The sequence below is a fragment of the Sturnus vulgaris genome, chromosome 23, assembly GCF_052056855.1.
Source record: "Sturnus vulgaris isolate bStuVul1 chromosome 23, bStuVul1.hap1, whole genome shotgun sequence".
In the NCBI taxonomy this organism is placed as follows: domain Eukaryota; kingdom Metazoa; phylum Chordata; class Aves; order Passeriformes; family Sturnidae; genus Sturnus; species Sturnus vulgaris.
In genome coordinates, this window is record NC_142265.1 from 5,116,709 (window position 1) to 5,143,787 (window position 27,079).

Below are 27,079 nucleotides of genomic sequence, written 5' to 3' on the forward strand. Positions count from 1 at the left end.
AGGGTGGGGGAAGCCAGGAAGGGGCCGGGGGATTCACCACGGGGCTCACGCACTTACCCTGTGGCGGCTACTGTGGTGGTGGATGTCGGCTCCGGTTGGAGAATCTCCTCGCCAGCCCTCCTTGGAGAAGGGATGTCTCCGAAAACATCCATGGTGTCCACGGGCAGGGAGGAGCCCTGGGAGTTGGAGAAGCCGGTGCCCACGGGGGTGAAGGCGGTGGTCGGTCGGAAGCTGGGGCTGTCCCCGCGGCTGCTCGGCGCCGGAGATCCCGTGGAGGACGGCGTGGATTTGCGGGAGAAGCTGACGGCCGCGGGCGGCTGCAGCGTGATCTCCGACACCTCCGCCTGCTGGATGAGCCCCGGGCGGGGCCGGGCGCGGGCCGTCAGCTCCGGGGAGCTGTTGCGGGAGCTCAGGGGACTTTGGGTCAGAGGAGAAAGCCTTGAAGGTTGTAGCACCACCTGATGTAAACTGGGCTCAGCCCTCCTGACCTGCCGAGGGCTGGGCCGAGGTCGGGGTTGGGGCTCGTACCACCTGGTGTCCAGGCTGAATGTGCTTGTGCCGCTGGGGCCGACGGGCTCGGACGGTTCGTGGTAAGGCAACACGGGTATGCCCATACCTTGGCTGGTATGTCTTAGCTGCCCTTGACATCCCATGGGTTGCATAGGTTTGTCCTGCCACTTGGTGGTAGTGGGCACGGAAGATTGACCCCTGCCCGGTGACTTGCCGGTCCAGCTCTTTGGTGCCTCCAGGGGCAGGATGCCCGAGTAGGATGCGGGGACCACCTGGAGGGAGGAGGGGGGCGGCCCCCGAGGAAGGCAACCCGTGGGCTGGGAGCCCTCGGCCGCCTCGCAGGGCTGGAGCTGGTGGGGGAACGGCGCGGGGGCCAGCTCCAGGCTGCCGAAGGGGAACTCGGCCCTGCCCCAGGGCTCGGGGGACCGGCCCCCCGTGGGGGTCTGGGCCAGGGGCAGCGTGCTGTTGGAGGCGTTCTCCCCGTTCTCCTCGGGGATGGTGGGGTGTCCGAAGGGCCCCTCGGGGGGCAGCGGTGGGGAGGACATGACCGAGCTCAGCGGGCTGACTTCTGGCATGTAGAAGGGCGGCGGGTCCACCTCCCCGGGGCTGCTGCTGCTGAGGTAACCGTAAAACTGGTGGTGGAAAGCCCGGGGGGCCGGCGGGCGAGCCTGGCCGGTGGCCTGCAGGGTGCCGGGACCCTCCAGCGCCCGGTGGAACCGGGGGCTGTATGCTGGTGGCTGAAGGTAGGACTCCTGGCTGGAGGAGAGAGGGGTGAGCTGGGCTTTCAGGGCGGTCACGGAGGTGGGGACGACGGGGTCGTCGTTCTCCTCGTCCGACTGCCTGAACTCGGGGTACATGTCCGTCTCCTCCACGAAGGGGAAGCCCTCGATCCGCCGTGTCTTCAGGGAGGGCTCCATCTCCGCCGGGTCCATGACGAAGCGGCCGTCCGGCCCGCGGCTGATGAGCTCGATCGGAGTGGTGGCCTCGGCTTCGGCCTCCGCCTTGGAGACGCTGTACTTCTTGCTGCTGATGGCTCGTTTGGTCTTCTTGTAAAGGGAGAGCTCCTTCTCCTTGGTGGGGCTCAGCATCCGCTTGGCCTGCGGGCCCTGGTCGTCAGAGGACTCCGAGGGGGGACGGAGCGTGCGGATGCTCTCGGGACTCACCTTGCCGGAAGACAACCTGGACCAAGGGGAGAAAAACCGAGAGAGGGGACGGTCACCCGGAGGGGAAAGAGGCCTTCTCGCCCAGAAGAACAACTCTGGATCCGGAAAACATAAGTGCTACCAGCACTTTCAATTTCTCCTCTGGGAGAAATTGGCAGGGGCTAACCAGGATGGCAGAGTCTCGCCAGCAGCGGTGCACAACATCCCTGCTCCTTGGGAGGGCAGCTCCAAACACTTGGGGTGGAAAGATCACACCAACGCCTTGCAATAAGCTCCACCAACACCCCAACACCTCACAACAAGCTCCACCAAACACCTTGCAACAAGCTCCACAACCCCCCAGGGAAAAAAAGACACATCCAGAGCTCTCTTCCAACTCCTTCTGAGGTTTTTTATGTCCACCTGAACTATCCATGCCCAGGAAAGGCCCTGAGAAGAGGGACATTAGGAAAATGCTCCCTCCCACAGAATTCAGCATCTCACTTGGAGATGCTGACAGATCATTTCACACCAAATCTTTCTCCCATTCTCGACACTCAGACTTTAGGCTGAGCACCTCAGAAGGCAGAGAGCACCAGGGTAGTTCCCTCATCCCTATCCAGAATGCCTTGGACAAACAGGATTGAGAGGCAAAAGACAGTAGATCCAATACAGACAGTGCAGGTTATTTCAGTGCAGTGGATGAACTGAAAACAAGTAAGATTCAGATCCACCAGCACCAGGACATTTTGCAACAGTCCAGGAGCCAAAGAATGAGGTGTCCACATCCCAGACTCTTCCATTCCCACCGGCAAGATGCTCCTGCTGATTTGCAGCTACACATGCTTTTGATGGGCTCTGCAAGGAGCTGTGGCTTTTGCACCACCACTATCCATCACCTTTGGGAACATGTGGAAAGAGGCTTCAGCAGGGCACTCTTCAGGAGAAAAGATGAATTTCCCAGAGGAAAAAAGAGCCAACAGAGAATGACTCAAAAACTACACCGAGCTGGCAGGAAGGACTCCATATGCAGCAGGCTAGTCCTTGTCCTAAGGAGCCCCTTCCAACTGGTGTGGAATTGAGTTCCATCAGTCAACTCCAGCTTTGGAAAATGTTCACAGATCCAGCGGGGTCATCTCTGAGCTCATTTTGCTGCATTTGTCCCTGCTGCTTTTTCTGCTCCAAAGCCCATTTGTTTCTTGTGAGCTGCTGTGTTCCCAAAAGTTCAGGGAATACCCAAAAACAACTCATCAGGAGCAACCAAATAAGGATGAGGTATTTCCACTTGAGATTTACAATGACTGTAGAAGGGAGGCACCTTGAAGACCCTGGTGCTGCAGCTAAGACAGATACTTACGGGGACTCCAAACTCTTCCTGCAGTGGGTTATCGAGAGAGGAGGGTCTGGAAGAGAATAAAAAGGGGAAAGAAGAGAGAACGCTGAGGAGGCGCAACACGACAGAGACAAGACAGACTCAACATCAAGACAACAAAAGACACTCAACAAGAGGCCAAGGTTTCATTGCTCCAGTGCTTTAATGGTTGCTGACAACAAAGAGCTCCCGTCACAGGGTCCTGCCCGTCCTGCTGCCGCAGCCCCGCAGGCTGGAGGAGACGGAGCCGCTTCCCTGCCCTCTGCAGCTCCCCAGCCGCCCTTCTCCCTACCAGCCACTCCTGCATGGAGGCTGCAGTCCCAGCTTTCGGGAAGCAGAGCAGCAAGGTCTCCTTTGGGGTCTTCTCTAGCCCAGCACAGCCTGCTGCGCGCTGGGAGCAGCTGGAGCGCCCAGCACCGGTGGGGGGGGGACCTGGAGGAGGTGAGCAGTGCCCCCGTCTGCATCCCAGGGGACAGCCCAGCCCTAAACCCCCGGCTCTAGGAGTTATCACCACGTGGGAGAGCTCCCTCGGAATTCCCAGGCTAGTTTCTCTGGCGCCTCTTCACCCACCCTGCCTCTCCCGCTCCCGACCACGGGCGCTGTCAGGCACAGCCGAGGGAGGAAGTCAGGGCTTCACCTGAGGACGCGCACGGACGAAGAAGAGACAGACAGGGAAGAAGGTTACGACCACAACACAACCAGGAGGGAGAAAGGAGGAGGAGACAGGAAGGAGGGAGGAAGCACACCGGGAATGGACTCACCTTTCTTGCGCTTGAGCTTGCGTTTGCGTTGCTTGTTGACGAAGCAGGCGGCGAGTGTGCTGAAGAGGATGGCAGCAGCCAGGAAGCAGATGGTGGCAACGATGCCAGCCAGCACCGGGCGGGCTAGGCCCTCGTCCGTCAGGTCAGGCTGAGGGAAAACGTCTGGGGAAAGAACACAATTCAGTGTTACACCTGCTGCCTTCCCCAGGGAGCTGCCACAGTGTGGAGGCAGTAATAGTCCCCAGGAATGATAATCTCTGTAAAGACTCTGCTTCCAAGCCAGCCCACCCAGGGAGAGCTGCTTCAGGGCCAAGGGATTTGGTGATCTCACACCAGATCACAGAATCATAAGATAATTTGAGCTGGAAAGGGCTGTTTAAGGCCATCTAGTCCAACTCCCCTGCAATAAGCAGCGACATCTTCAACTAGACCAGACTGCCCAAAGCAACCTGATAAACCTTTCTGTGTTAGCTGGTGGACACACAGGGAAGAAGCCTCCACACCGAACAAATCCATATTTATGTCCAAACACACACATCTGCAGCAAACCTGCAGTGACCTCCTGGCTGAATAACCTGCTGCAGCAGCACAAGGTATTTCAGCCTCTTTGTCAGTGCTTCATTTCAGCGTTCCGATGAAAACTGGGCTCCAAACCCTTATGGCACCCCTTTGCTAAACAGGAGCACGTGTGAAGCCCCAGCAGACCTCAGCTGTGGGCACGTGCAGATGGGCACCCTGCACACCTCGGTGCTCCTGCCGTGTGCCATATCCAGAATCAGGGCATCCCCCCACGGAGCCCGGGCTTTCAGCTTGGGAGAGCATCTGCCTGGGGCCGGGCACCTGCCAAACCCCATCAGGAAAGCTGGGGTTGAGGAGCAAGGGCAGCGAGCAGGGAGGCTGCAGCAAGCTCTCTGCACCACACCGGCACCACTTGGGGGCAGAGAGAGACCGCTGAATCACAGCACAGCCGAGCCGGCTATTCCACGAGAGCCAGAAAACCCGGGCTCGCCGCATCCCCATCCCTTCCTGCCGCCCTCGCCTTGCCCAGCGCCATCCCAGCCCTCCTCCACCTGCCCCTCTGCTCCAGGAGCATCCTCCGAGCTGCATGAGCAGGGAACACGCACCAGCTGCGGCACGCTGCAGTCTCCCCCTTGCAAATCTCATTTCCCTGTGGACTCTGCACTGCAGTGCTACGTTTCCCTCTCTCCACCTTCCATTCCCGCTCCCAGTGCCCGCTCGGAGCTTTGTTCTCCCGGCTCACCGCAGAGCCGGGGCGGGCTGGGCTCTGCGGTGCTCCGGGGATTTGTCCTCACCTGCTCCCATCGGGAGGCAGCTTAGGGTCAGCGCGGTGTTCAGCACACCCATGACAGCCCTGCACCTCCCTCAGCCCAGCTCACAGCCCCACAGCCAAGGGGAGAAGAGGAGCCAGCTCTCCTCACCTGTACTGGACACGCCAGCGACGTTGCTGGGTTCGCTGATGAGATCCTGCATGACCGCCAGCACACGGAACTCGTACCAGGTGTCCTGGAACACCAAACACACCCGTCAGGGCCCCCACACAGCCTACCAGACCCTCCAGCATCCCCAGGACAAAAAAAACCCTCTAACACCACCTTTTTAATGTTAGCAAGTCAGGCTTTTATCCTTGCCCAGGGGGTGTGTGGCCAGTAAAATCCTGGCCTCCACCCAGACACAGATACAGAACTTTTCCATCTATTTCTACGTTTTCATCAAACAAAATTATTGTTCATTCGTTCTAAATTACACAATTCTCTTTCATTAATTAGTATTCTTTTCTCTATTGGTTATTGATTTCTCGCTTCTTATGCTAATTAGTGCATATTTTTAGTATCTTTTTCCTCCTGTAGGGACTCTTTAATGTATACTGAGACTTTGTTAGTCTCTTTAGCTTCTGGTTTCTGCCAAATGTCTTTGTGGTCCATAAATCCTACATTCCAACCTCCACAACATATCCTTCTCTCCCAGGCTTTGTTCATTGAAGCATATCAGAGTGACTTCATCAAAACATGAAGTTTCAATCATTTTCTTAAGCTGTGTTCCTACAAAAGTAGCTTATAACAACTTTGTCAAATGCTGGCTATGAGTAATTGAAGAGTAACACACTATTTATAATTTATATGTATATTGGTTATGATTACTTAAAACCATTAACTAAAATTATTAAAATGTTCTGTCTTTTCCAATACTTTCCCAGCTCCTTGATCAAGCACAGGAAGAGCCACTCCACAACTTCCCCTGAGCTGCAGCAGCAGACATTGCAATATTATTACAGAACCACGAAGGCTGGAAAAGATCATTGAGTTGGGTATGGTGTGGGCAGCCCCTGCTCACCTGGGACAAGTCCTTGGCAAAGAACTCGCTCTCAGAGCCCGGGATGCCATCATCCAGGATCTCCCACTTCTCTGCCACGCGGAATTCCATGATGTAGCGGTCGATGGGGAAGCTGTGGTTGGCAGGAGGGAGCCACGACAGGAGGACGCCTTGCTGTGTCCGGTTGGCTGTTAGGCACCTCGGTGGGGTAACCAACACCAGAGGCTCTGGAGTTGTTACAGGGAATGCTGGGGACAGAGCAGAAGGGACAGGGACACCTCTGAGATGGGGCAGGGCAAGCACAGGTGATGCTGTTCCACACGTGGCCCCCAGCAGCAGGACCACTGTGGCTGTTCCCACATTCCAGGAGTTTAGGGCACGTCTTGGGAGTCTGGTCTCTTATCACAGAAATAGAAAAGTGGATTTTCAAAAGGGACTGGACTAATGAGGCCATGACTCCAGGCCTTCCTGGTTCCTCCCACCTCCACCTGAGAGCCCAAAGGCTCTGAGCTGTAACAAGTGATCCTGTGCTCTATTAATACCTCCTGATCCCAGCTGAACTTAAGGAAGATCTGAAAGGTGACTGGCACAGTACAGCTCTCCCATGCTGTCTCTCAGGACAAGCCTTTCAGAGCCTCATGCATCCAGCAAAGTCTGCAAGCTTCATCCAGGATCCTCCACAAACTACCTCCTACATGGCTGGAAGCTTGCTGCTGATGTTCATCTCCATCTCCATCCCCAGCAGACAGGACACATGCAGCAAGGCAAAGGGCCCCTTCTCCCCACAGACCTCCCAGATCCCTTCCCAGCCCTCTCCTTGTTCCCAAGGAGGACCTACCTAGAGTGTTCACAGTGACCACCTCACTGAAGGAGCTGGTGCCCAGCTTGTTTTGAGCCAAGACACTGAACTGGTAAGCAGTCTCTGGTTCCAAGGTATCCACCAGTAGCCAACTGGAACCAGCTGGCACAGGGAGAGACAGCCAGTCATGGGGTCCAAACTGGGCTCTCTTCATCCTGCCAAGAGAAAAGGGAGCATCCTCAGGGAAGTTGTCTTTGACAGGCAGGACAAAGAGGCAGCATTAACTTCTTATGCAAAAATGGAGCTTTCCCGAGCAATGGTTTGGTTTGACAGCAGTGATGTGGATGGACGTGGGGCAGCCACTCACCACCCACGAGCTGGCACAGGACACTGTCCCCTCGTGTCCCACCAGCTCTCAGGGGCACTGCCACCAGCTGTCCCCTCTGCCCTGAGCTGGGTCAGGGACAACAGCAGTGCTGCTGACGTGATCTCCACCAGATTCCCATGGGCAAAAGTGGGAGCTGGAGCATTTTGGTGAGAGCTGCAATGGGAACGGCTGACGCAGGAGACAGGCCCTGTTCCCATTTATACCTCGACATCTCCTGAGCCTGAGCCAAGTTCTCCCTCAGCTGTAGCCCTGTACATGTCATCCCACGAGAGACATTTAACTAAATCTCCATCTCTGCCACATTTGCACAAGTCGGGGGCTGCCAGCACAGCCTGGGGCACCACTCAGGGTTTGGCAGAGCAGCAGAGGCACTGGCAGGGAATACAGGACAGAACCTTTCTGCTGGGGTCTAACCACAAACCCAGGGTGAAAAATGCTCCCAGAGCCATCCCAGTGCCACCCAGCATGCAGCCACCTCCACAAGCCATTAATCCCACCAGGATCCCACATCCCAAAGCAGCATCACTGCACTATTTGATACTGCAAATATAGGTGCTCGTGTTAGAAAGATGCTTTAGAGAGTCTGAGCCCTCAGCTGCAGCTTTTGGTGGTGTCCACAGAGGATTTGGAAAGGATTGGTGCAGATGGTCTGTAAGGGAGCACATCTGCAGCCACCAGCACACAGCTAGGTGAATCCACCCAGCAGGAAAAGATGGAGCAAAGAGAAATAACGCTGCTGTTCAGGAAGCAGAAGGTGAGGCAGAGAAGCAGCAGCAAGCCATGGAAACGAGCAGGTCGGTGGAGAGCCATGCACGTGCTTTGTGCCTCCACCAAACCCAGGGAAAGCCTCTGGATCACTGCAGCTCCAGCTGGGACTACAGATCCCAGGATCCCCCACCACCGAGGCAGAGGCAGGAGGGCAGCAGGGCAGCCCCTCTCCTGGGCAGGTTTCCCTGCAGTGTTTAACCCTCACATCCCTCCTTCCCATCACTGCTGGGGGCAGGGACACACAAGAGAGGGGCCGAGGGTGGGGAAAGCAGAGGGTAAATGCAGCAGTGAACTGAGAGAACCCCCTTGCTGAGGGGGGAATGTGGTGCAGCTGGAATGCTGTGGTGGCCCCGGCCACCCCTGGGGAGCGAGGTTTGCATTTCCAGCCTTAACAAGGGCTGACATGGGAGGAGAGCACAAATCCAGAGAAAATGGAGCCGTGTTTTGCTTGAGCATCCCACAGCCACAGCAGGGAAGAAAGCACACGGATGGCACTCCATGAGCCAGCTGTGTCCCAGATCCCTGCTCCCAGGGAACGGCACATCCTGCAGGGATCACACCCTAGGGTCAGATCACTGGCTCCCCATCCAAAGTCCCCACAGCTCCCTGTGAATTCCTTAATGCAAGCTTGGTGCAAACACCCTTCCTGCTGGCTGGTCTCTCCCTGCGGAGTCTGGAAGAGCCACGAGGAGGCAGGAATCTGAGAGCAGGCTGCAGAGCAAGAGCAGCAGCAGCTGCTGATGCAGCCACATCTCCAGAGCAGAGAGTTTAACCACTCCTTCCCAAGGACATTTTCATCAAAGCAAGGTCTGTGCTGCTCAGCTTGCTCCCTCATTTTCCCCCCTCTGTTCAATCTATTCCTTCTTTCCATCTCCAGACAGACAGCCCAGCCCCGGGCTGGAGCAGAGCAGAAATCATTACAGGCAGCATCTCCCTCTCTCCTCTCTATCAGCAGCCTCCATCAGGGCAAATTAAGGCAAAGAAAGAATGAGAGAGCAAGAGGAAAGGCTGAAGAATGCCAGGCCAAGCCTGAAAAGGGAAGGCATCACCCTCTCCACATTTCCAAGGATGATTCTTTGAAGAAGACGACAACAGTAGAGTCCAAAGTAAACCCCAGCCTTGCTGCAGCTACGTTTTTCCCTGCCCCAGGGGAAAGGCACAGAGCTGAGCCTGGCCCTGCTGCAGGAGGGTGGGATGCACCCACTGGTTTTGGATGCTGGGGAGCACAGGAGCTATGGGAGCAAACCCCAGTGCCAGGATCTCACAGTGATCTCAGCTGGGATTTAACCACCTCCAGGGAGCCACAGAGCAAGGAGAGAACATTTCTGCTTAGTCACAGCTCTTCCAGGACACACTCTCTAAAGGTTGCATTTTCCATCCTCTCCCTGACTGTTAAGCCTCATAAACAGTTTATCTTGAAATTAGATGCCAGAGGCAGCTACATGAAGGCAAAGCATCTCCTGTGTACCACAAGCAGAGTAAAACCTGCTGAGGCAGACAGAGGCAGTGGCCAGCACAGAAGGGAGAGGAAATACGGGAACTACACAATCCCACCACCACCACCACCACCACCACCCATCTCTCCGAGGAACCCCGAGGGAGCTCAGCCTGTAAAGCCCACGGGCACAGAGCTGGGCACGCCACCCTCCCCACCCTCCTCCCCCCTGCTGCTCGAAGCTCAGGTCGGCTAGGAAGGAAAAGAAGCAGAGAGCAAAGCATGCCAGGATGACTCACAGAGGGCCGTACCAAACTGAGAAAGTCTGCTCGTATCCACCGTCGTAGCCGGGCTCCCAGGACACGTTGGCTGAGGTCATGGCGGCCACGACGTGCACGCTGGTTGGGGCATGAGGGCTTGTCCCTGCAGAGAGAGGGGACAGCTTAGAGGGCAGCAGCACCAGGGCTACAAGGGGTCTTCTCCCAAGCCATGGTCCGAGGGGAATCCTTTTGCACCGAGCCAATGGCCAAGGACATTTCTGCTGGAAATGGCAGAAGGACAGGTGGCCAAAATAACAGCACAGGGAAAGGCAACTCCACCAGGAAATAACATTTAAAGGAGACATTGCTCTTAGAATCACAGAGTGGTTTTGGTTGGAAGGAACTTGAAGGGACATCTACTCAAACCCTTCTGACATGGGTAGGGACACCTTCCACTAGACCAGGTTGCTCCAAGCCCTGTCCAACATGACCTCCAGAGATGGGGTAGCCACAGCTTCTGTGCCAGGGCCTCACCACCCTCAAAGGGAGGAACTTCTTCCCAATACCCCATCTAAACCTTCTGTCTCTCAGTTTACAGCCACTTCCCCTCGTCCTGTCACCACAATTCTCTTTGTGGAGAGCACCCCGTCTCCTGCCTTGCCTGAGGGGCTGTGCCCAGGACCTTTCCCTGTGGACACACACATTTAGAGAGCTAGGGAATTACAGCTTGGAAATTATTTTTCAGGCCTGGATTTCTCCTGACTCTCAGGTCCATTCCCAGGCTGACAAGCTTCAGTTAGGGAGGAGTCTCCCAGGGTGAGAACATGGTGACAAACAGAGTGGAATTCATAATAAAGATTAACCCCTGGTGTCTTTCCCGTGGGACACATCCTGAGGTGCTGTCCCAAGGATGTTTTTCCCAATTGTCCAATGAGCTCCTGTCCTATCCTAGCTGCACTAACACACTTTAAATCCGGCCTGTCTGTACAATAAATTGGCCTTTTTTCCCCCAAAGAAGTCCGTGTGTGTTGCTGTCCTTTCTCTCTCTTTGCAGCACAGTGACCACGCTTCCCCCCCAGCCCGTACCTACGACGGTCAGGTGGGTGCTGGCAGTAATGCTTGCGACGATGTTGGTGGCGACACACTCCCACTCGCCGTGGTCGTCCTTGCCGAGCGAGCGGATCTGCAGGGTCCCGCCGGGCAGCGTGTTGTGCTTGCTCCTGCTGGGCTTCCCTACCTTGGGCAAGGAGCGGGGTGGGGAGCAAGGCAAAGAGAGAAAAGACGCGACTCAGCAGCGGGTCGTGGGGCAGGGCGAGGCGGCGGCGGGGTCACTAAGCTACCTGCGCGGCCCAGGGGACACCGCCGGCCACCGGCAGGGGATCTGGTCTCTCCAGTCGTGGCAAGGCTGACGGTTCCCCCGTTTCCGAGAGGACCTGGGGGGCAACGCGAGAGGCAAGGGTCAGGAGGCTGCTGCTCAGCACTCACACACAAGCGGGAAACCCCACGGCACTGGCACGGACACCGAGCCCCGCGCCAGGGCTCAACCTCCGGCATCCAAAGCTGAAACTGCTGCAGGGAGGGGCTCCGGCCATCCCAGCAAACCCCCTCCCGGGCTGGGGAAGGCACAGGCTGCCTCAGGAGATGCCCAAACTGCCCCTCAGCCTCAGCCAGATGAGAAGCAGGACCCTCCACATCAGAGATCTGGGCAGCAAGAGCCCCATGGGGATGTGGGAGGATGGCGTGCATCGAGGTGTCTCGAATCTCTCAAGCCAAGCAGAAAGATGCATCTTGTAAGAACTCATCTGTGCCCATCAGCCAAAGTTGTGCAAATCCCACGTTGTCCTGAGTCCTCTTCAGCTGTTTTTCATGTGGGGGGGCTCTGCTGATCAACATCAGGACCCACAGGTTGATGCAAAGAAGGAGGAGCAGAGGAGCCCACGGACACGTAGGGTTACCAGTGCAAGCCTAGGAGTCCTTCAAGAGACTGGTCAGCACTGGTGGCCTGATGGAGAGGGAGGGAGTTGGCTTCTGCCACTGGCAAACTGAGGCCAGCCCAAGTCAGCCATGACTGAAGTTGGAGGAGGTAAGCCCAGAGTGACAAAATGAGGAGGACCACCAGAAGGCACAAGTGGGATTGGAAAGAAACCTGACTGAGACTGGTGAGGACACAGAAAGAAAAATAAGATGGAGAAAAAGACTGAACAGCCAACAAGCTTTAGGCAGGTCATTTGCAATATGTGCCAGTAATGCTCCTCCTCGTGCTGCTAAAAGGGACCCAGAGATCCAGCAGCTCAAGACACAAGGACTGGGGATGGTCCCACTGGGTGACAGAGAGACCCAGCTCACTCTCAAGAGCCCTAAGAAAGGCATGGAAGGCTTGGAGGGAAGTTCCTGACAGCATGACAAAGAGCTCGAGAGGTCTCCTGTACAGTGGCTTTCCTATGGGAGCAGTGAAGGTGGGAAGCAAAGGGAAGGCTGCAGGAGGACTGGAAAGCCCTCACTGCCCCCAGGCTGTGCCATCACACCCTGCTCTATGAAAAGGGACATCTTGAAATCTTTATATCCAGTTCAGGATCATAAAAACAGCTTCTTCCCAGAGTCTTTGAAGTCATGGGGCAGTAAAGCAGCTGCTGAATGGTCCAGAGCCAAGAGAGCCCTGGATGTGCTGTGGTGACACATCCTCTCCCTCCACAGGAGGTGTGTGCTGCGAGAACGGCATTGCCACGACTGCCACGTCCTGCTGGTGACCACCTGGGAGCCAGGCTAGGAGGAGGGTGTCCAGTGGGCAGTGCTGGCGAGGCAGAGGAGGGGCCGGGGCGGGGGCAGTGTTTCAGCTTTGCAGATGCCGCCGTGTCGGTTTCCCGGGATTACTCGGTGGCCACAAGCCGGGCTTCCCCCACCCACCTGCGGGACAGGACGGCAGTGGCTCAGCCCAAAGCGAAGCAGCTGTACCTGCAGTTTGTTCTTACCGGGACAGAGTGTGGCTTCTCTGTCTGCAATATTCACCAAAAGCCAAAGGCACTGCAGATTTGTCTGGCAGGCCGGGTACCTTTCTCCAGGCGATGATGGGAAAGGGGTCTCCGGCAGCAGCACAAGGAATCAACAGCTCCCTCCCTGCCTCCTGTCTGTACTCCCAGCCTGGTAGCACCGTGAAATAGGGGGGGTCCTGCAGCCAAGGGAAAAAACAAGGAGTGTCAGCCTGCCCAAACTCCCATCACCAAAACCAAGCCTTTTTCAAACCAACCCAACTCCCATTCTGGGTAAGCTTGAGGCATTGCAAGGAAAATTGCGTGGAGAACGTGTGCTAAGGAGTCTCGATGGCACACCAAATTATACACCTGGAGGGAGATTCTCTCCAAGGAGCCACCGTACTGGAGCATAGAATCATAGAATCCCAGAATGGTTTGGGTTGGAAAGCACCTTAAAACATATCCCATTCCACCCCCTGCCATGGGCAGGGATACATTCCACTATCACAGGCTGCTCCAACCTAGCCTTGGACATTTCCATAGATGAGGCAGCCATAGCCCCTCTAGGCAACTTGTGCCAGGACCTCACCACCCTCACACAGAAGAGCTTTCTCCTGATACATGACCTAAATTTTGCCTCTTTCAGTTTGATCCCGTTACCCCTTGTCCCATCTCTACAGTTCCTGACAAAGAATCCCACTCCAGCTTCCTTGCAGGGCCCCTCAGACACAGGAAGGCTGCTGTGACAACTCCGCACAAGTTCTCTTTTCCAGGCTGAGCAGCATCTTGCTTTTTACCTCCTCGAAACAGGAAGAAACCCACCCACATCACATCAACCATCAACCTGATTTCCTCGCCCCGGCAGCCGCCCCGGCGGATGTGTGTGTCTGGTACACAAAGCTTTATCATCTGAACCTCGGCAAGACACCATGAATCACCACGGCTCCCTCCCAGGCACAGGACTCCGTGTTCAGTGTTCAGGGAAGGAAGAGGCAGCAGCTCCCACCCCAGCTGCACTGGGAGCTGCACTGGGAGCACCCCAGGCACTGCACGCAGCCGGAGCACGTGGAGCTCAAATCATCCATTTATTAAAATCCTCCTGAACCCAAGCCCGGGCCAGCAGGGCTAAGTGTTTTGTTGGCAAAGGGGACATTCCAGGGAGATGTTTCCTCAAACTACCCCAGCCTAGTGTCAAAACCCGTGCTGCTGCTCTGGCAGGATATTTCCAGCTACACCAGACAGGGTGCCCTGGGGCTTTGCCTGTGCTGGTGGGAAGCACATCTCCAACCACAGCACAGACACACCCTCACCCTGGAGCCTCTGCTCTTCCCCACACAGCCCCAGGAGCTGCTCCTGGCACAGGAGAACACTGCTCCCAGCAAACCTATGGGATTTTGGCAGAGGAGTTACCTTCAGTACCAGTCGGGCAGGGGGAGACTGGCCCATCGTACCCAGGGCGTTATAAGGCACACAGGTGTAAGTGCCGAGAGCATCTTCAGTGGCCTCCTCGATCCGGATCGACCCGTCTTCCAGCAGGTTCCAGCCAGAATACTGCAGCAGGGAGAACCAGGGAGCTCACTTATCCAACACTCACCTTCACCACTTATTTCCCCTTCAGCCAAACCCCTCATCCATGCCCGGAGTGGCTGTCACATCTCCACGAGATGCCCACTCCCAACACCCAAAGCATTTCCTCAACAGTAGAGAGAGGAAACTTGGCAACACCAGCCTGTCCAAACATAGCCAGGCTCCTTCATGTAACCCAAAATATTTAAGATCAGAATCTAACATTAAATAAAACTTGTTCTGGAGTCAGCAAGACGTCTCCACCTGGAGGGCTGAGGGCACCAAGAACCAGGAGGCCACAGCAGCAACAGTTTTAAATGGAATTTAAACTTCAAATCGTTAATATTTAAGCAAAAAATTTAAAATATTGAGCGCTTTCTTTAAATATTTAATGGCTAATATCCTTACTCAGACTATCAAACCATGATTAGGGGAAGATGTAGATTTGTTAAAAGGGTCTTTTAACCACCAGTTGCCATTGGAAAAATAAACCAGAGCCATCAGGAGGTGACTTCAGGGGGAAGAAGGCATCAGGTGTGCGAGACACAGAATGTCCACATGAACTGTGGGCTGCATCCAAGAACTGGAATTAGTCTGCCCACAGCTGATAAGGAAAAGCAGCATCATCCCATCCATGAGATTCTTCTCTCCCAACAGAAAGGGACGCAGAGGATGCCTGGTGGTCCTCACTGGTGTTTGCTGAGGACATGAGGGTCCAAACCCCTCTGTGCCCCCACCTCCCCTCCCTGGGGGCTTTGTTACCTTCTCGATCCGCAGGGGACGCCCGTCCTTGTTCCACTTGACCAGCGTGACCGGGGGCTCCGCCTCGACCGGGCAGCGGATGTACCCGTGGATCCCGATGGGAACGTAGATGATGGGGGGCATGTTCACCACACGGGCAGGATCTGCCAGGGCAGCAGCACCACAGTTAGCACGGGGAGAGAGCCCATCTCTCCTCCCAGTCTGGTGTCAGAGGATCTACCTCACTTCTGTAATGAATTCCAAACCTAGCACCACCCTGGCTCACACAGGCTGTTAAGCCAGGCTTGCTACACACAAATCCAGCGGAATACCTGGCATTTGTGGGAGGCTTTGCTCATGTCCAGGGTGTTCCTACCTGGGGCTCATTAAAGACTGCATTTAAGAAGAAATGGGAGATATACCTCTCCCAATTCCACACCACCTTGCATCCCGCTGAGGCCTGTGCTGCTCCATTACAGCCCTGGTTCTACAAACCAGCAATCAAAGCCATTTCAACTGCCAAGCCTTAAAACACACACAGATGGGAAAAGGGATCCATGTCCAGGCTGCCACGAGTCCTTTATCTCCCATATCTGCTTTTACTCGTGCTTCATTGAGGCTGGGTCATATTGAACAGCAGCCACCTCACCCTTTCCAAGATGCAAAAACCTTAAAATACAAATCTAACCCCCCCCTCCATGCTGCACCACCCACGCAGAGAGGTGTCTTGCAATCCTCCAGTCTAGAATGTGTCATTAACAGCACTTCTAAGAGCTTTTTAATTAAGTGCGAGTGGGTTGAAGAGAACCTAGACTTTCTTTAATAAGAAGCTTTTTAAAAAAATGTTATTTTTAATAAGAAGAGTGAGTATTTCTACAATCTCGTCTAGACACCGGCAGCACGAGGTTATGGGAAAATCCTGATGGGGCTTATGCTGCATTAAGGGATAAATGTGGGGGTTTTAGGGTGCAGCATCCCTGCACTGCTGATGCAAAGTGGAGGGCAAACATTAAGGTGCTTAACAGGAAGGGATGGAAGATGTGGGGGTGTCCTCTCCTTATTGCTTTCTTGGGGCAAAACCAGCAGAGTTTGGGAGCTCTGCTCTCAGCACATCACCCCAACCACTCCCCAAAACCACGCGCCCCCGGCAGTGGCACCGTAACCCAGATTGCCCAGTGCCACATATGGAGCAGGCTTTACCCCCCTCTGCTTAACTCCACCTCTTAGGAAATGTAATCAAGGGCTCCAGCGGTGCGGGAGAGGGTAATGGGATCGAGCCTTTCACTACTAGGTCACTGGCCGGGGGCCAGCCCAGCCCACTAATGACCCAGAGCTGTGTCCCCATCTGCTTCGGAGGATGGGGAGCACCCTCCGGAGGCATCAGCCCCGGTGTGGATGAGGTTTGCTCAGGAGGGAAAGGGTTTGTGGCACCAAAAGCCGAGCACCCTTCCTTGTGCTGAAGCCTGGCTGAGCGGCAGATTGTCCGAGCCTGCTCCCCCTGCCATCAGAGCTATTTTTAACAGCTATCAGCCCTGACAAGCCGCCCTGGATTAGCAGCAGGGCAGATTTAATGGCCTGAGGCCACAGGCTTTCCCAAGAGCCACCCAGCTGGGCACATCCAAGCCCCAAATTTCGCCTGTGCCTGGGCACAGCACCTCTCACACCATCCCCTGCCCACTCTGCCCCTTCACCCATCCCCACAGGCACCTGCCCAGCCCTTCTCGCAAAGCTCCTCACTAACCAGCACCAGGTCTAAAGGCAGTAGCAGCTCTAAGGCAGCCTTGGAAAACCCACGCTGAGAGCCCACTTTGCTCAGGCCTGTCTTTCATTATGAAATAAAAGCGCCGCAGTCTTTCCGAGCAGAGCAATATTGCAATTGGAGCGGCGGCAATTGAGGCCATTACTGTGGAATGCCACAGGATGCCGGTGGCACACTACCCATTCCGCCCGGGGATTCCAGGAGAATGAGAGAGCGTGGGAAGCAGCACTCCTGCTCCAGCCCTTTCTCCTCTGCTTGTTTAGATCACTTGCCACCTGAGAAATGTGACACGCCGAGCTCTGCAGCTCGGGAACGGCCACGCCACGGAATAAACCCCCGGAATGAACACCAAAAAACACACTGAGAGCCCTGTGCTTCCCAGCAGGATGAGCACAGTGAGGGAGCAGCCATGGGATAATGCTCACCTAATTAAAACACACTTGTAGCAAAGGTGGACACCGGTCCCAGCTGAGCAGTGTCACTCAGGCTGCTCAGACCATTTGCTTTCTTGTCTCCCACGCCCACGTGGGATGCTCTCAAGCTTTCTTGCTGAGGATGATTCCGTGTTCATCTAAAGGCTGCTGTCACATCAGCCTGATTCTCACAGTGTCATACCAGGACAAGAGAGCCTCTGGGGCTGCCTGGGAGCCAGGTGTTATCAATCCCAGCCCCATCCCCGCACTCACACTGCACTGTCAGGTAGGCAGAGGCTGATGGCGAGCGGCCCAGGCTGTTGCTGGGGATACAGGTGTATTTTCCAGCATCCTCTGGTTTGACACGGAAAATAATCAGTGTCCCGTCGATCAGGATCCGCACCCTCAGCTTCAAGTCGCTGCGAGAGAAGAGGAGAGGAGGATCACTAGGAGAGCCAGGGGCAAAGCCCAACACAGTCCCAGCTCTCAGCACAACCCAGGAGCAGCAGGAGGAGGAGAACACGCTGTCCCACCAGCTATAAACTCACTTCTTGAAGTAGACGTTCTCCTCCTCCCAGTACCACAGGTAGGTGAGGTTCCCGGGATACGCCTCGGCCTGGCAGGTGAACAGCGCATCCTGGGAGATGTTGACTGTGATGTTCTCCGGAGGGGAAACGATAAAAGGAGGTCCTGGAGGGGGGAAAAGGAAAGGGTCACTCCCACCACTACAGCTGTCCTCACAAAGGTTGCTCAGGTTCAGTTCCATCCCAGCGTTTTGGCTGGGAGCTGCTGGAGGGCTCTGGGGCAGGGCTGGCCCCGATCCTCTGAGAACCAGTGACCCTGGTATTCCCAACCCTTTCCCTAATCTCTGGGCTGACTGAGAACCACAATGACAATGTTATTCCCAACCCTTTCCCTAATCTCTAGGCTGACTGAGAACCACAGTGACAACTATGTTATTCCCAACCCTCTCCCTAACCCCTACAGCTTTCAGGAGGGGATCCATGCCCATGGTGCTTCTCCCTGGGCACACAAGGACACGCCTCCCTTCACCCACAGCACTTCTTGAGGACAGTATCACCCACAGGAAAAATGCAGGGGGAACAGACTGCCAGGAGCCAGCAGCTCCCCACTGCCACAAAAGCAGAGCACAGGACACCCCGTGCTCCTCTCTCTGCTGGTAGCTGCTGACCTAATTAAAGATTTATTTAATAAGAGAGGGAGCAAGGAGCAGGAGGCCTGTCATGCATCACTGCTGTCTGACGAGGCGCTTCATGACAGCCTCAATCTTTTCCCTGCTTCCCAAACAAAACGGAGCTGCCATCAGGGCCTGGCTGCTCATCAGCTCGGCCACCACCGTGTCCCAATTAAGCAGATTCCTCCATCCTACAAACCGGATGCAGAGCCACGGGGCAGCCAGCACCATGCCAGGCACAGAGGCCTCAGGGGTCGCTCCAGGGTGACACCACAGCCCCGTGGCCCGTGGAGATCCCCCCATCCCGGCCTCCCAGGGGATGCTGAGGAGCTGGAAGGTCTCACCTTGGACGAGCAGGCGCGTGGTGTGCACAGCCTCGCCCTGGATGCTGTAGGCGCGGCAGGTGTAGGCACCTCTGTCCTCCCGGCTGACCGAGAGCACCGTGAGGCTCCCGTCGCTCACCTGGGAACAAGGGGAGAGCCTGGAGTGTGGGCAGGGACCCCCAGGGGGACGGGGGAAGACCCTCCCTGCTTCCCACGGCAGCGAGCTGCCGGTGCTTTCAGGACCGGATGAGAGACGGGTTTCCCTGCTCGGCAAGACTTGGGATATTAATAAACCAACACACGCGTTTCTGCTCGACGCCAAGGGGAAGGGAAAAAAAAAAATCTTGAAATAAATAAATATCCATCCCAGCACATTCATCTCCCAGAAGTGACTGGCAGGCAGCAGGCTCCAAACCTCTCCTGCCAAGCGCTCCAGCACCATTGGAGCTTCACAAGGAGCCTTGCTGGAGCATTCCCTGCCCCCAAGGACCTGCTCCATCACTGGGGGATGAGGGGGAGACCCCAGCTTGGCCACTGTCCTCCCTGTGGGGCCACCTCTCAGCTGGAAGAGGAGTGGATGGAATCCCCTGGGGACACGGCACAAGGATGGACAAGGGACTGTCATCTTTGGGGTAGCAGCACCCCCATGCATAGGGAGGCCTCCCAGCCAGCCTTCCCCCCCCCACTTCATTCTGCCTCATCCTTCTATTTCAATTAGTAACAAATGATTCCTAATTACTCTCATTAGTGCCTGCGCTGATTCCAATGCCTGATTTACCAATTACAGCTCAGGGGGGAATCTCTGCCTGGGAGCCTCTGGGATGAAAAAAGGGTCCTGAAGGGGAGGGGAGGAGGGGAAATCCTCCCTGCTCAACCCTCCCCTGCCGCATCCGTCCCTGCCGGGGGGATACCACCCCAGGCTGTGTCCCCATCCCATCTCCAGGGTCTTGACCCCTAGGCTGAGTCCACAGGGGCCAGGTCAGGTGCAGGAGCAGGGCTGTCCCAAGCACTTGGAGGGTCTCCAGCCTGCACCCAAGGGCTGGCAGCGTTACAGGCTGCTGCTCAGCAGGAATGGGGTGGGGGAAAATGGGCATCTCACCAAGGAGAAGTGCTGAGAAAGCACGGCTGGCTCCAGGCACGGCAGAGCTGCCGCCACCCTGGTCCTGTCAATACTGTCCCTGCCAGCCCAGGAGTCCCCACGGCAGCCCTCCCCCACCTACCTGGTACTTGCCATTGGCACCCAAAAGGTCTCCCTCTCTGAGCCAGGTGACGATGGGCTTGGGGTTCCCGAATGCCATGCAGGTCAGGGTGACGCTGCTGCCCTCCTTCGCCTCTACGTACTGCGGCGGGGTCTCCGTGAACGTGGGGGGAGCTGGGGGCACAGGAGACCACCGTGACCCCCCGGGGCCACTGTGGCTCTGGGGGCACACGGGAGCAGAGGGGAAGCTGCTGCCTGCACGCAGGGGACACTCCGCACATCCCCACGGCGGGGCTGGGACCACCCCAAAGGAAAACGGGGCTGCAGCGATAGGGCTGTCCCTGGGGACACTGACATCACACCCCAGCCCTGTCCCCTCTCCTCCTCACCAGCACCATGTTCTCCCCCCCCCCACCTCGCTGCACATTAACTCGCTATTGTCAAAACATGGGAAAACACCGCAGTGCAGATCGAAAGGCTCCTTCCTGATGAAAGAGGCTGGCAGGATTACAGCCCGCCCCTAATTACCCGCGGTTGTTAAAGCCCACTTTAGAGGAAGACAGGTTGGCAATTTAATCTGCTTGGGGGAAAAAAAAAAAAAAAAAAGAAATTATATTTTGTTTCTCCCCAAATTATTTTTATTTTCCCCCTAAGAAAATTAAGCGTTGTAATGCGCTGGGGGAAAGCCACAGCCCTCACCCTGAAAGCAATTCCTCGGGCTGGGAGGATTATGGTTATTATATTGTTATTAAGCCTCTGTACGCCCCATGCTGCAAAAAGCCCCAAAACTGGCCCATTTTGCCAAGGGGAGGGACAGGGCATCTGGGGCCATTTTCCAGCCCCTCCAGCTGAGGATTTGCAGGATCCATACACGTGGCAGAGGTGAGCCAAGCACCACCATCCTCCTCCTCCTTCTTCGTCCTCTTGCCCTCCTTCCCAAGCCCTCGGAGCTCATTAGCAGGCTGGGAGAAGGCAGGAAGCAGCAGGCAGGGCAGCAGGCAGGGATGGGGCTGGTGGCCTGCATGGCCCTGCTCGCAAAGCTCCCGCTCACTAATTGGGCTCAATTAGGTGGCTCTGCTCTGTGCCACAGCACAGCCATCCCCCCAAAGGTTAAATTAATTGCACAAGGTCAAGGCAAGACGAGCGAGGAGCTGCCAGTGGCCATATCTCTGCACCCCACTGCAGCAGGAGAGGCACAGCCCTTATGCTGGGCTAAAAATAAAGATCTCTTTCCTGATGCAGAGAATGACAATTTGCTAATTAGTTTAATATACAGCCTTAATAAAATGAAAAAGTAATTTGAGTAAATCTGAATTTCAAGAAAACAAAGATTTGATTTTCTGATCTGTTTGTTGAGAGGAGATTCATTCCCAGCCCCAGCTCTTGATGTCTCTCCTTTAAACAAGCTCCACGTAATTAAACTGAGGAATCCCTAATACAACTTTGTCCCTTTTGAAGTCACACCCTGGCTGGAGCAGCCAGCTTGGATGGCTTCAGGCTGGCGTGTCTGCCAGGCACGATGCCATCGAGGCCCAGCATCCACCAGAAATCCCATTTTGGCACCACACAGGTGCTGCAGCCCCCTCCTTGCTCACCATTGACCGTGAGGTGGACCCAGCTGCCGTTGTGGAAGGTGTCGTACTGCTGGTCCAGCATGAGCACTTTGCACTCGTACCAGCCCTGGTCCTCGGAGCGCACCTGCTCAATGCGCAGGGAGGCTTTGTCGTGCAGGCTGGCCCGGCCTGTGGGAGAGCACAGCGTTGGCACCGTGTCCCTGACACCGGAGTGTCACTGCAGGGGACACCCCCACCCCAAAACTGGAGCAGCACCCAGAGCATCACTGCAGGGGACACCCCACCCCAAACTGGAGCAGCACCCAGAGCATCACTGCAGGGGACACCCCACCCCAAAACTGGAGCAGCACCCAGAGTATCACTGCAGGGGACACCCCACCCCAAACTGGAGCAGCACCCAGAGCATCACTGCAGGGGACACCCCACCCCAAAACTGGAGCAGCACCCAGAGCATCACTGCAGGGGACACCTCATCCTGACACCAGAGCAACCCCCAGAACATCACCAACAGGGGACACCCCATCCCCGTGTGGGCACTGTCCCAGTTTGGGGCTGGCTGAGCTGCAGGGTGCTGTTGCAGCCGGTGGTGCCAGGTTGGTAGTGCCAGGCCAGTGACACACTCGCCCATCTGGGGATGGCCAAGCCAAGCTGCCAGGGCCAGGCGAGGTGCCTCGAGCAATGTCTGCCTGCAGCGACACCGGCCTTCTGCTCCCAGCCAGGGGCTGGCAGTGGCACAGGCGTGCCCCAAAAGCTTTTCCCTGCCTGGGAGACTCCTGGAAAGCAGGGCAGCCCTGAGCTGACCCTCTGCACAGCCCCAAAAACTGGGTCAGGAGCAAAGCAGCCTAAACCTCCACCCTGCAGTGGCCACCGGGCTGTGGCATCACTCATTGCTGAGATGAGTTTGGCAGGGCTCAGCTGGTGCATCTTCCCTCCTGCAGTATTTATTTCTTAAAGAGCAATTTGGGCAGAGAGGCCCGTAAGACTCAGGGAAGATTCCCAGGACAGCATTCCACAGGGAAAGGGATACCACAATGGGTCTGTCCTGCCACCTTCTCAGGGCTGGTTTCCATCTCACACATCCCACCAGAGGATACCGGCCACGTGTCACAGGCAGCACATTGGCAAGTAGCCACACGAGTTCTGCAGCTCCAACCTGTCACCTCCGCCCAGCACGTGGCCCTGGCTCCATCCCCACCGTCCCCCAGCATCCCTCCCAGGGCTTACAGCTGCTCTGGGGCACAGCAGCAGCAGCAGCAGCAGCCACCGCCACCACGCGTCACCCTGGGTTTCTCTGCCTCGCTTGCTCCCGTCCCACGCAGCCCAGCTGGCTTCCGAACGCTGCTGCTTAATTAAAACCAACTGGGTGGAAAGCGAGCAACGAGAGGCAGAGCCCGCGCGGTTTCCGACGGAGGAACGGATGGAGCGGAGCTGCGCATCCCGGGCCGTGCTGCAGCCGGGACCTGGCACCCTCCCCTCGTCCCCCTGCGCCCCCGGGACTCACCGGCATACTCTGGGTCGACATGGGGAGGGTAAAACCCAAACTTGATGAAGATGGGGATAGGGACGCCGAACTTGAACCACTCCACGACATAGGGAGGGGGCTGTCCCGTGAGCGGGTGGATCACGTCGCATCCCAGGATCACGCTCTCGCCAGCGCGAGCGGTCACGAACTCGGGCTCCTCCCTCGAGCCGAGGGCACCTGCGAGAGGGCGAAGGAAGAATCCGTGGCTGATCCCACTGCTGGTCCCCAGCATCGAACCAGGATGCCCAGAAGAGCAATAGCAGCAGTAATGCCCATGCCCAGCCACCCGTCTACAACACGGACAGCCCGTGGGTTGCCTTTGCCCCAAAAACAACAGGGGGTCCCAAGCCCTTACACTCAGCTCCAAGGCCACCCTGAGCTACTACAGGAGTCAGGACAGTGGCCACCAGGACCACAGTGCTTCAGGACAGCTTCCCAACCTCTGCAGCAGGGCAAGGGTGATGCCCAGTGACCCCACAGGGGTTTTGGGGTCTCCTGCTCTCAGTAGAGGAGCACAGAGCATGCCTAGCACTGCTCCCCACCTAGCAGCACCATCTATGCTACCCTGTATCCTTGTGGCAGGGAAAAGGCTGCTTTTAGCTTGTGCCCCTGCATCCTCCAGCGAGCAGGACTGAGCGTGCAGGGACCCCTGACCACAGCTGTGCTGTGCCAGCCGACGGACTCAGCTCTCCCACCGGTGCCAGGGTGGGCAGGGTCCCCGGAGCCGCCATGCTCCAGCCAAGCCCACATGTCCTCGGGCATCCCCGAGAGCCCCAAACCTGAAACCCGTCTGCGACCTGCGCGTCGGGTCTGTCACCCTGCTCCTCCCAGCTGGGTAATTACAGGGGACTTTGGTCTCAGCTCCGAGGCTGCTCCACCCCGGCTGTGCCGCCCTGCTCGCTGCAGCCTGGCGTCATCCTGCTCTGCCAGCAGCAGCAAAGCTGCATCCTCAGCACAGCGTTCAGAGAGGGAGAGAGAGGGAAACCCAGGGCTGGGGGGGGAAGCCAAACAGGGGGTCCCCAAAACTAGGTTTAGACCCACATCGCCCTTCCCATCAAAGAAGGGCTCCCCGTTTTCCTGGCACACGCGCCGCTGGCTGTTCTGGGGGGGATGCTCGGGGAGGGATGCTCGGGGAAGCACGTTCCCACTCCTCCGCGCTGCTCCTCGGGGCCGCCGGTGATTGGCGGCGAGTGACATCACCGCTTCCCCGCCGCGGGAGCCGAGCATCACCGAGCATCACCGGCTATTTTTGGCTCTGGCACAAGCGCGTACCGGCGAGAGGCCCGTGATGTGCCACCCCACGGGCCCACCAGCCGAGTGTCCCCGCGGGAAGGGCAGCGGGCAGAGCTGGCCGCGGCTCGCACACGGCACGCACAAGGTGTGTCCCTGCAGAGGGTCACAGCACGACGGTCACCCGAGCGTCCTGAGCCCCCAGGCCACCAGCAAACTGGGCACGGGTGGCTCTTGAACTGGGAGGGCTGGCTGGTGGCAGCGCGGTGGGTGATGCCAGGGTGCAGAGCTGTGAGCCATCTGCAAGGAGCAGATGCTGCATTGCACACCCACTGCAGGCACCGGCCCCGCTCTGGGGGTCCCGCACGGCCACGGACCCGCCCGGAGCGCAGCGGGGCGGGGGGATCCGCTGAGCACACACGTGCGGTGTGCACGCACACCCCCGCACACGCTTTGCACCGCCTCGACAACACTCTTGCACCTTTCCATCCCTCGTTAGCGCTGCATCGCCGATGAGCTCCCATTCGCACGCTGTCAGCAGGGACGGTGTCAGCCCTCCCCTGCCACCCCGGCACTGAGCTGTGAGAACCCGTCCTGACCCCGCTGTGCCCATCCGGGAGGGTGAGGGGGGCTGCGCTGCGGGGCTGGACCCCCCCTCCCTGCCCATGGTCCTGCGCTGATCGGGGATAGAGCTATCACGTGCTGCTCAAGAGCATCCAAGGACGCGCTTCCCCGGCCGCCTTGCCCGAGCCAGCAGGTCCCCAGCACCTCATCCCCTTCAAAGTGACACCCTCTACCCACCAGCAGGAGAAGATGGAAACGAAAAAAAACCCTTTCCCAAACCCCCCACCTGCCCCAGCGCTCCAGTTCCTGGGCTACCAAGACAGAATCTTGGTTTCCAGCACTTCTCCACCAACGGGAGCCTGGAATGCTGATGCTTGCCCAGCTGGAGCAAGCTCGCTGCCCGAGAGGTCACCCAGACACCCTGGGGATAGGAGCCAGGGAGTCACACTACGCCAGGATCCCCTGACTGGCTCCCTGGCAGAGCAGTGGGTGACGTCCCCGGGGAGGGGACGAGCCAGCCGCTCTGCCGGACCCACGCCTGGCCAGGGCTGCCCGGGCGCAGGAAAATAGGTCATCCCCAGCAGCTCGCAGCGCCGGTGTCTGATCGCAAGGCCGGTGGGGAATTGCACGCACGGCTGAGCATCACCTCCCCAGCGCACAGCCGACTGGCAGCCACGGCGGAGAACCGGCCCCCGGCTCTCCCCAGCTGCCACCCGCCCCACTACCGGCCCCTTGCCCTCCTGTCCCCACTTCCAGAGCGCCAGGAAGGCATTGGGAGATGTCTCAAACTCTCTTTGGGTCTCCTCAGCTTCCCAACCCACCAACCCTGTGATCTCAACGCTGACCAGGTTTTCCTTCCAAGTCCAGACCATGAAGAAAGCGAGCAATGGAGACTGCAGCTCTCGATTCAAAGTGTTTTCTCACCCCCACATTTGTAGGGAAACGCTTGAAAACAACCCGCAGACGCCAGAAGAAACAGAGCACAAATAGACGGGATATTTTTAAACCCACTTGATTTTCCCAGCCAAGTTCAGAGAGGTTTCGAGGCTGAATCTGCAGTTTGGAATCAGGGTCAACATCAGGGAGCGGCAGCAGGGATGCGAACCCCAAATCCGCCTCGGTGCAGGAGCTCACGTGAAGCTGGGGGATGCCTCGTAAAGAAAAACAAGTAATCAACAGGCTTCGTCATCCAAGCAGATCCAGGAAAAATAAAAGCACGCCGCGTGCCAGGAGGCAAGAATACAAGATGCGGAGGTGGAGTTGAACAGCATCCCAAAGGGAGAGGAGGGAAGGCTGCCGCCACTGAGACGGTGCCACCGCGGGGCTCCCCAGGATGGCGATGCCAAGCATAGGGAGACTTCACCTGGATCTGGGCAGCCAGGTCCTCAGATCCCCAGGGCAGAGGCAGAAGGTGCCACAGGACTGAGTGAAGCTGAAGGCATCCAGCATCTGTGCTGCACTCGCTGAAGCAGGGCCCTTCCTGCAGGTGTTTTGTGAGAAGGACACGGCCATGGCAGTGTGGTTTCCCAAGGAATTAATGCCTGGGAAGGCTTTCCTGACCAGCACAGTGGACACCCATGCCCTGGGGCAGAGAGGGTATCCTGTCCTGATCCACCATCGCCTTGCAGCCTGCTAACAGAGGTACCACTATCCATTTCCAATGCTGCCCCACACCCCTAGCACTCATCCCCAGCCCTGTGCCCCCATGGGGAAGGCTGAGGGAGCAGGCACAAGGCCCGGAGCCTGCAGACCTCTCCTCCCTGGTGAGCCGAGACGAGATGTGCTCTGACACATCCCGCTCCCATCGGTGGAGGCGGGATATGGCAGGGATCTCTGAGGACAAGGCCACCAGCATGGCATATGGAGGCCAGCAGGGAAGGAGAGCAGGCAGCCATCGCCATGGAATGAAGAGGGGGGTGACTGCAGCCCAGGGTGGGGGACAGGGACAACGTGCTGCAGGGATGCCAGCTGCCAGAACAGGGTGTGGATACCAGGAAATTGCCTGTCCCCCACCTCTGTAGCCCCCTAAATAGCTCAGTGGGGGTTGCACCCCCCATTACAAACCCAATCCCTTTGCCTATATTGGGGTATCCAGAGCCCCCCAAAAGCATCTGCCTGTCCCCTGGAGGGGGAAGCCCTGAGGCTGGGAGTGCAGCTCTCACCCCCTCCCCCAGCTGGAAAGCAGCATCTGGGCTTTCAGTGCGATTCCTGCGTTTTAAACCCGATTTTCCAGATGGATGGAGGGCGACGCGCAGGTCA

At 57.1% G+C, this 27,079-nt stretch overlaps 1 protein-coding gene across 16 annotated transcripts in view; it reads right to left on the bottom strand.

Annotated features, from left to right (window-relative positions):
* The window catches only part of IGSF9B (immunoglobulin superfamily member 9B), a 43,057-nt gene that overhangs the window by 12,129 nt on the left and 3,849 nt on the right, over positions 1 to 27,079 (bottom strand). For 13 of the 16 annotated variants that reach the window (XR_015808135.1, XR_015808133.1, XR_015808134.1 and 10 more), the window contains exons 2-19: positions 23,006 to 23,203; positions 21,526 to 21,672; positions 19,953 to 20,104; positions 18,754 to 18,871; positions 17,763 to 17,904; positions 17,488 to 17,633; positions 15,064 to 15,206; positions 14,146 to 14,286; positions 12,816 to 12,932; positions 11,107 to 11,199; positions 10,853 to 11,003; positions 9,806 to 9,929; positions 6,955 to 7,130; positions 6,138 to 6,364; positions 5,225 to 5,309; positions 3,786 to 3,947; positions 3,010 to 3,055; positions 58 to 1,689 (exon numbers count right to left, since the gene is read on the bottom strand). Coding sequence is in view for 1 of the 16 variants with exons in the window: in XM_088177741.1 (XP_088033867.1) it covers positions 58 to 1,689; positions 3,010 to 3,055; positions 3,786 to 3,947; positions 5,225 to 5,309; positions 6,138 to 6,364; positions 6,955 to 7,130; positions 9,806 to 9,929; positions 10,853 to 11,003; positions 11,107 to 11,199; positions 12,816 to 12,932; positions 14,146 to 14,286; positions 15,064 to 15,206; positions 17,488 to 17,633; positions 17,763 to 17,904; positions 18,754 to 18,871; positions 19,953 to 20,104; positions 21,526 to 21,672; positions 23,006 to 23,203 (4,000 nt within the window). In the remaining 15 variants the exon portion in view is untranslated. The remainder of the gene's footprint in view (positions 1 to 57; positions 1,690 to 3,009; positions 3,056 to 3,785; positions 3,948 to 5,224; positions 5,310 to 6,137; positions 6,365 to 6,954; positions 7,131 to 9,805; positions 9,930 to 10,852; positions 11,004 to 11,106; positions 11,200 to 12,815; positions 12,933 to 14,145; positions 14,287 to 15,063; positions 15,207 to 17,487; positions 17,634 to 17,762; positions 17,905 to 18,753; positions 18,872 to 19,952; positions 20,105 to 21,525; positions 21,673 to 23,005; positions 23,204 to 27,079) is intronic. The other 3 variants (XR_015808140.1, XR_015808142.1, XR_015808141.1) reach the window with 3 other exon arrangements.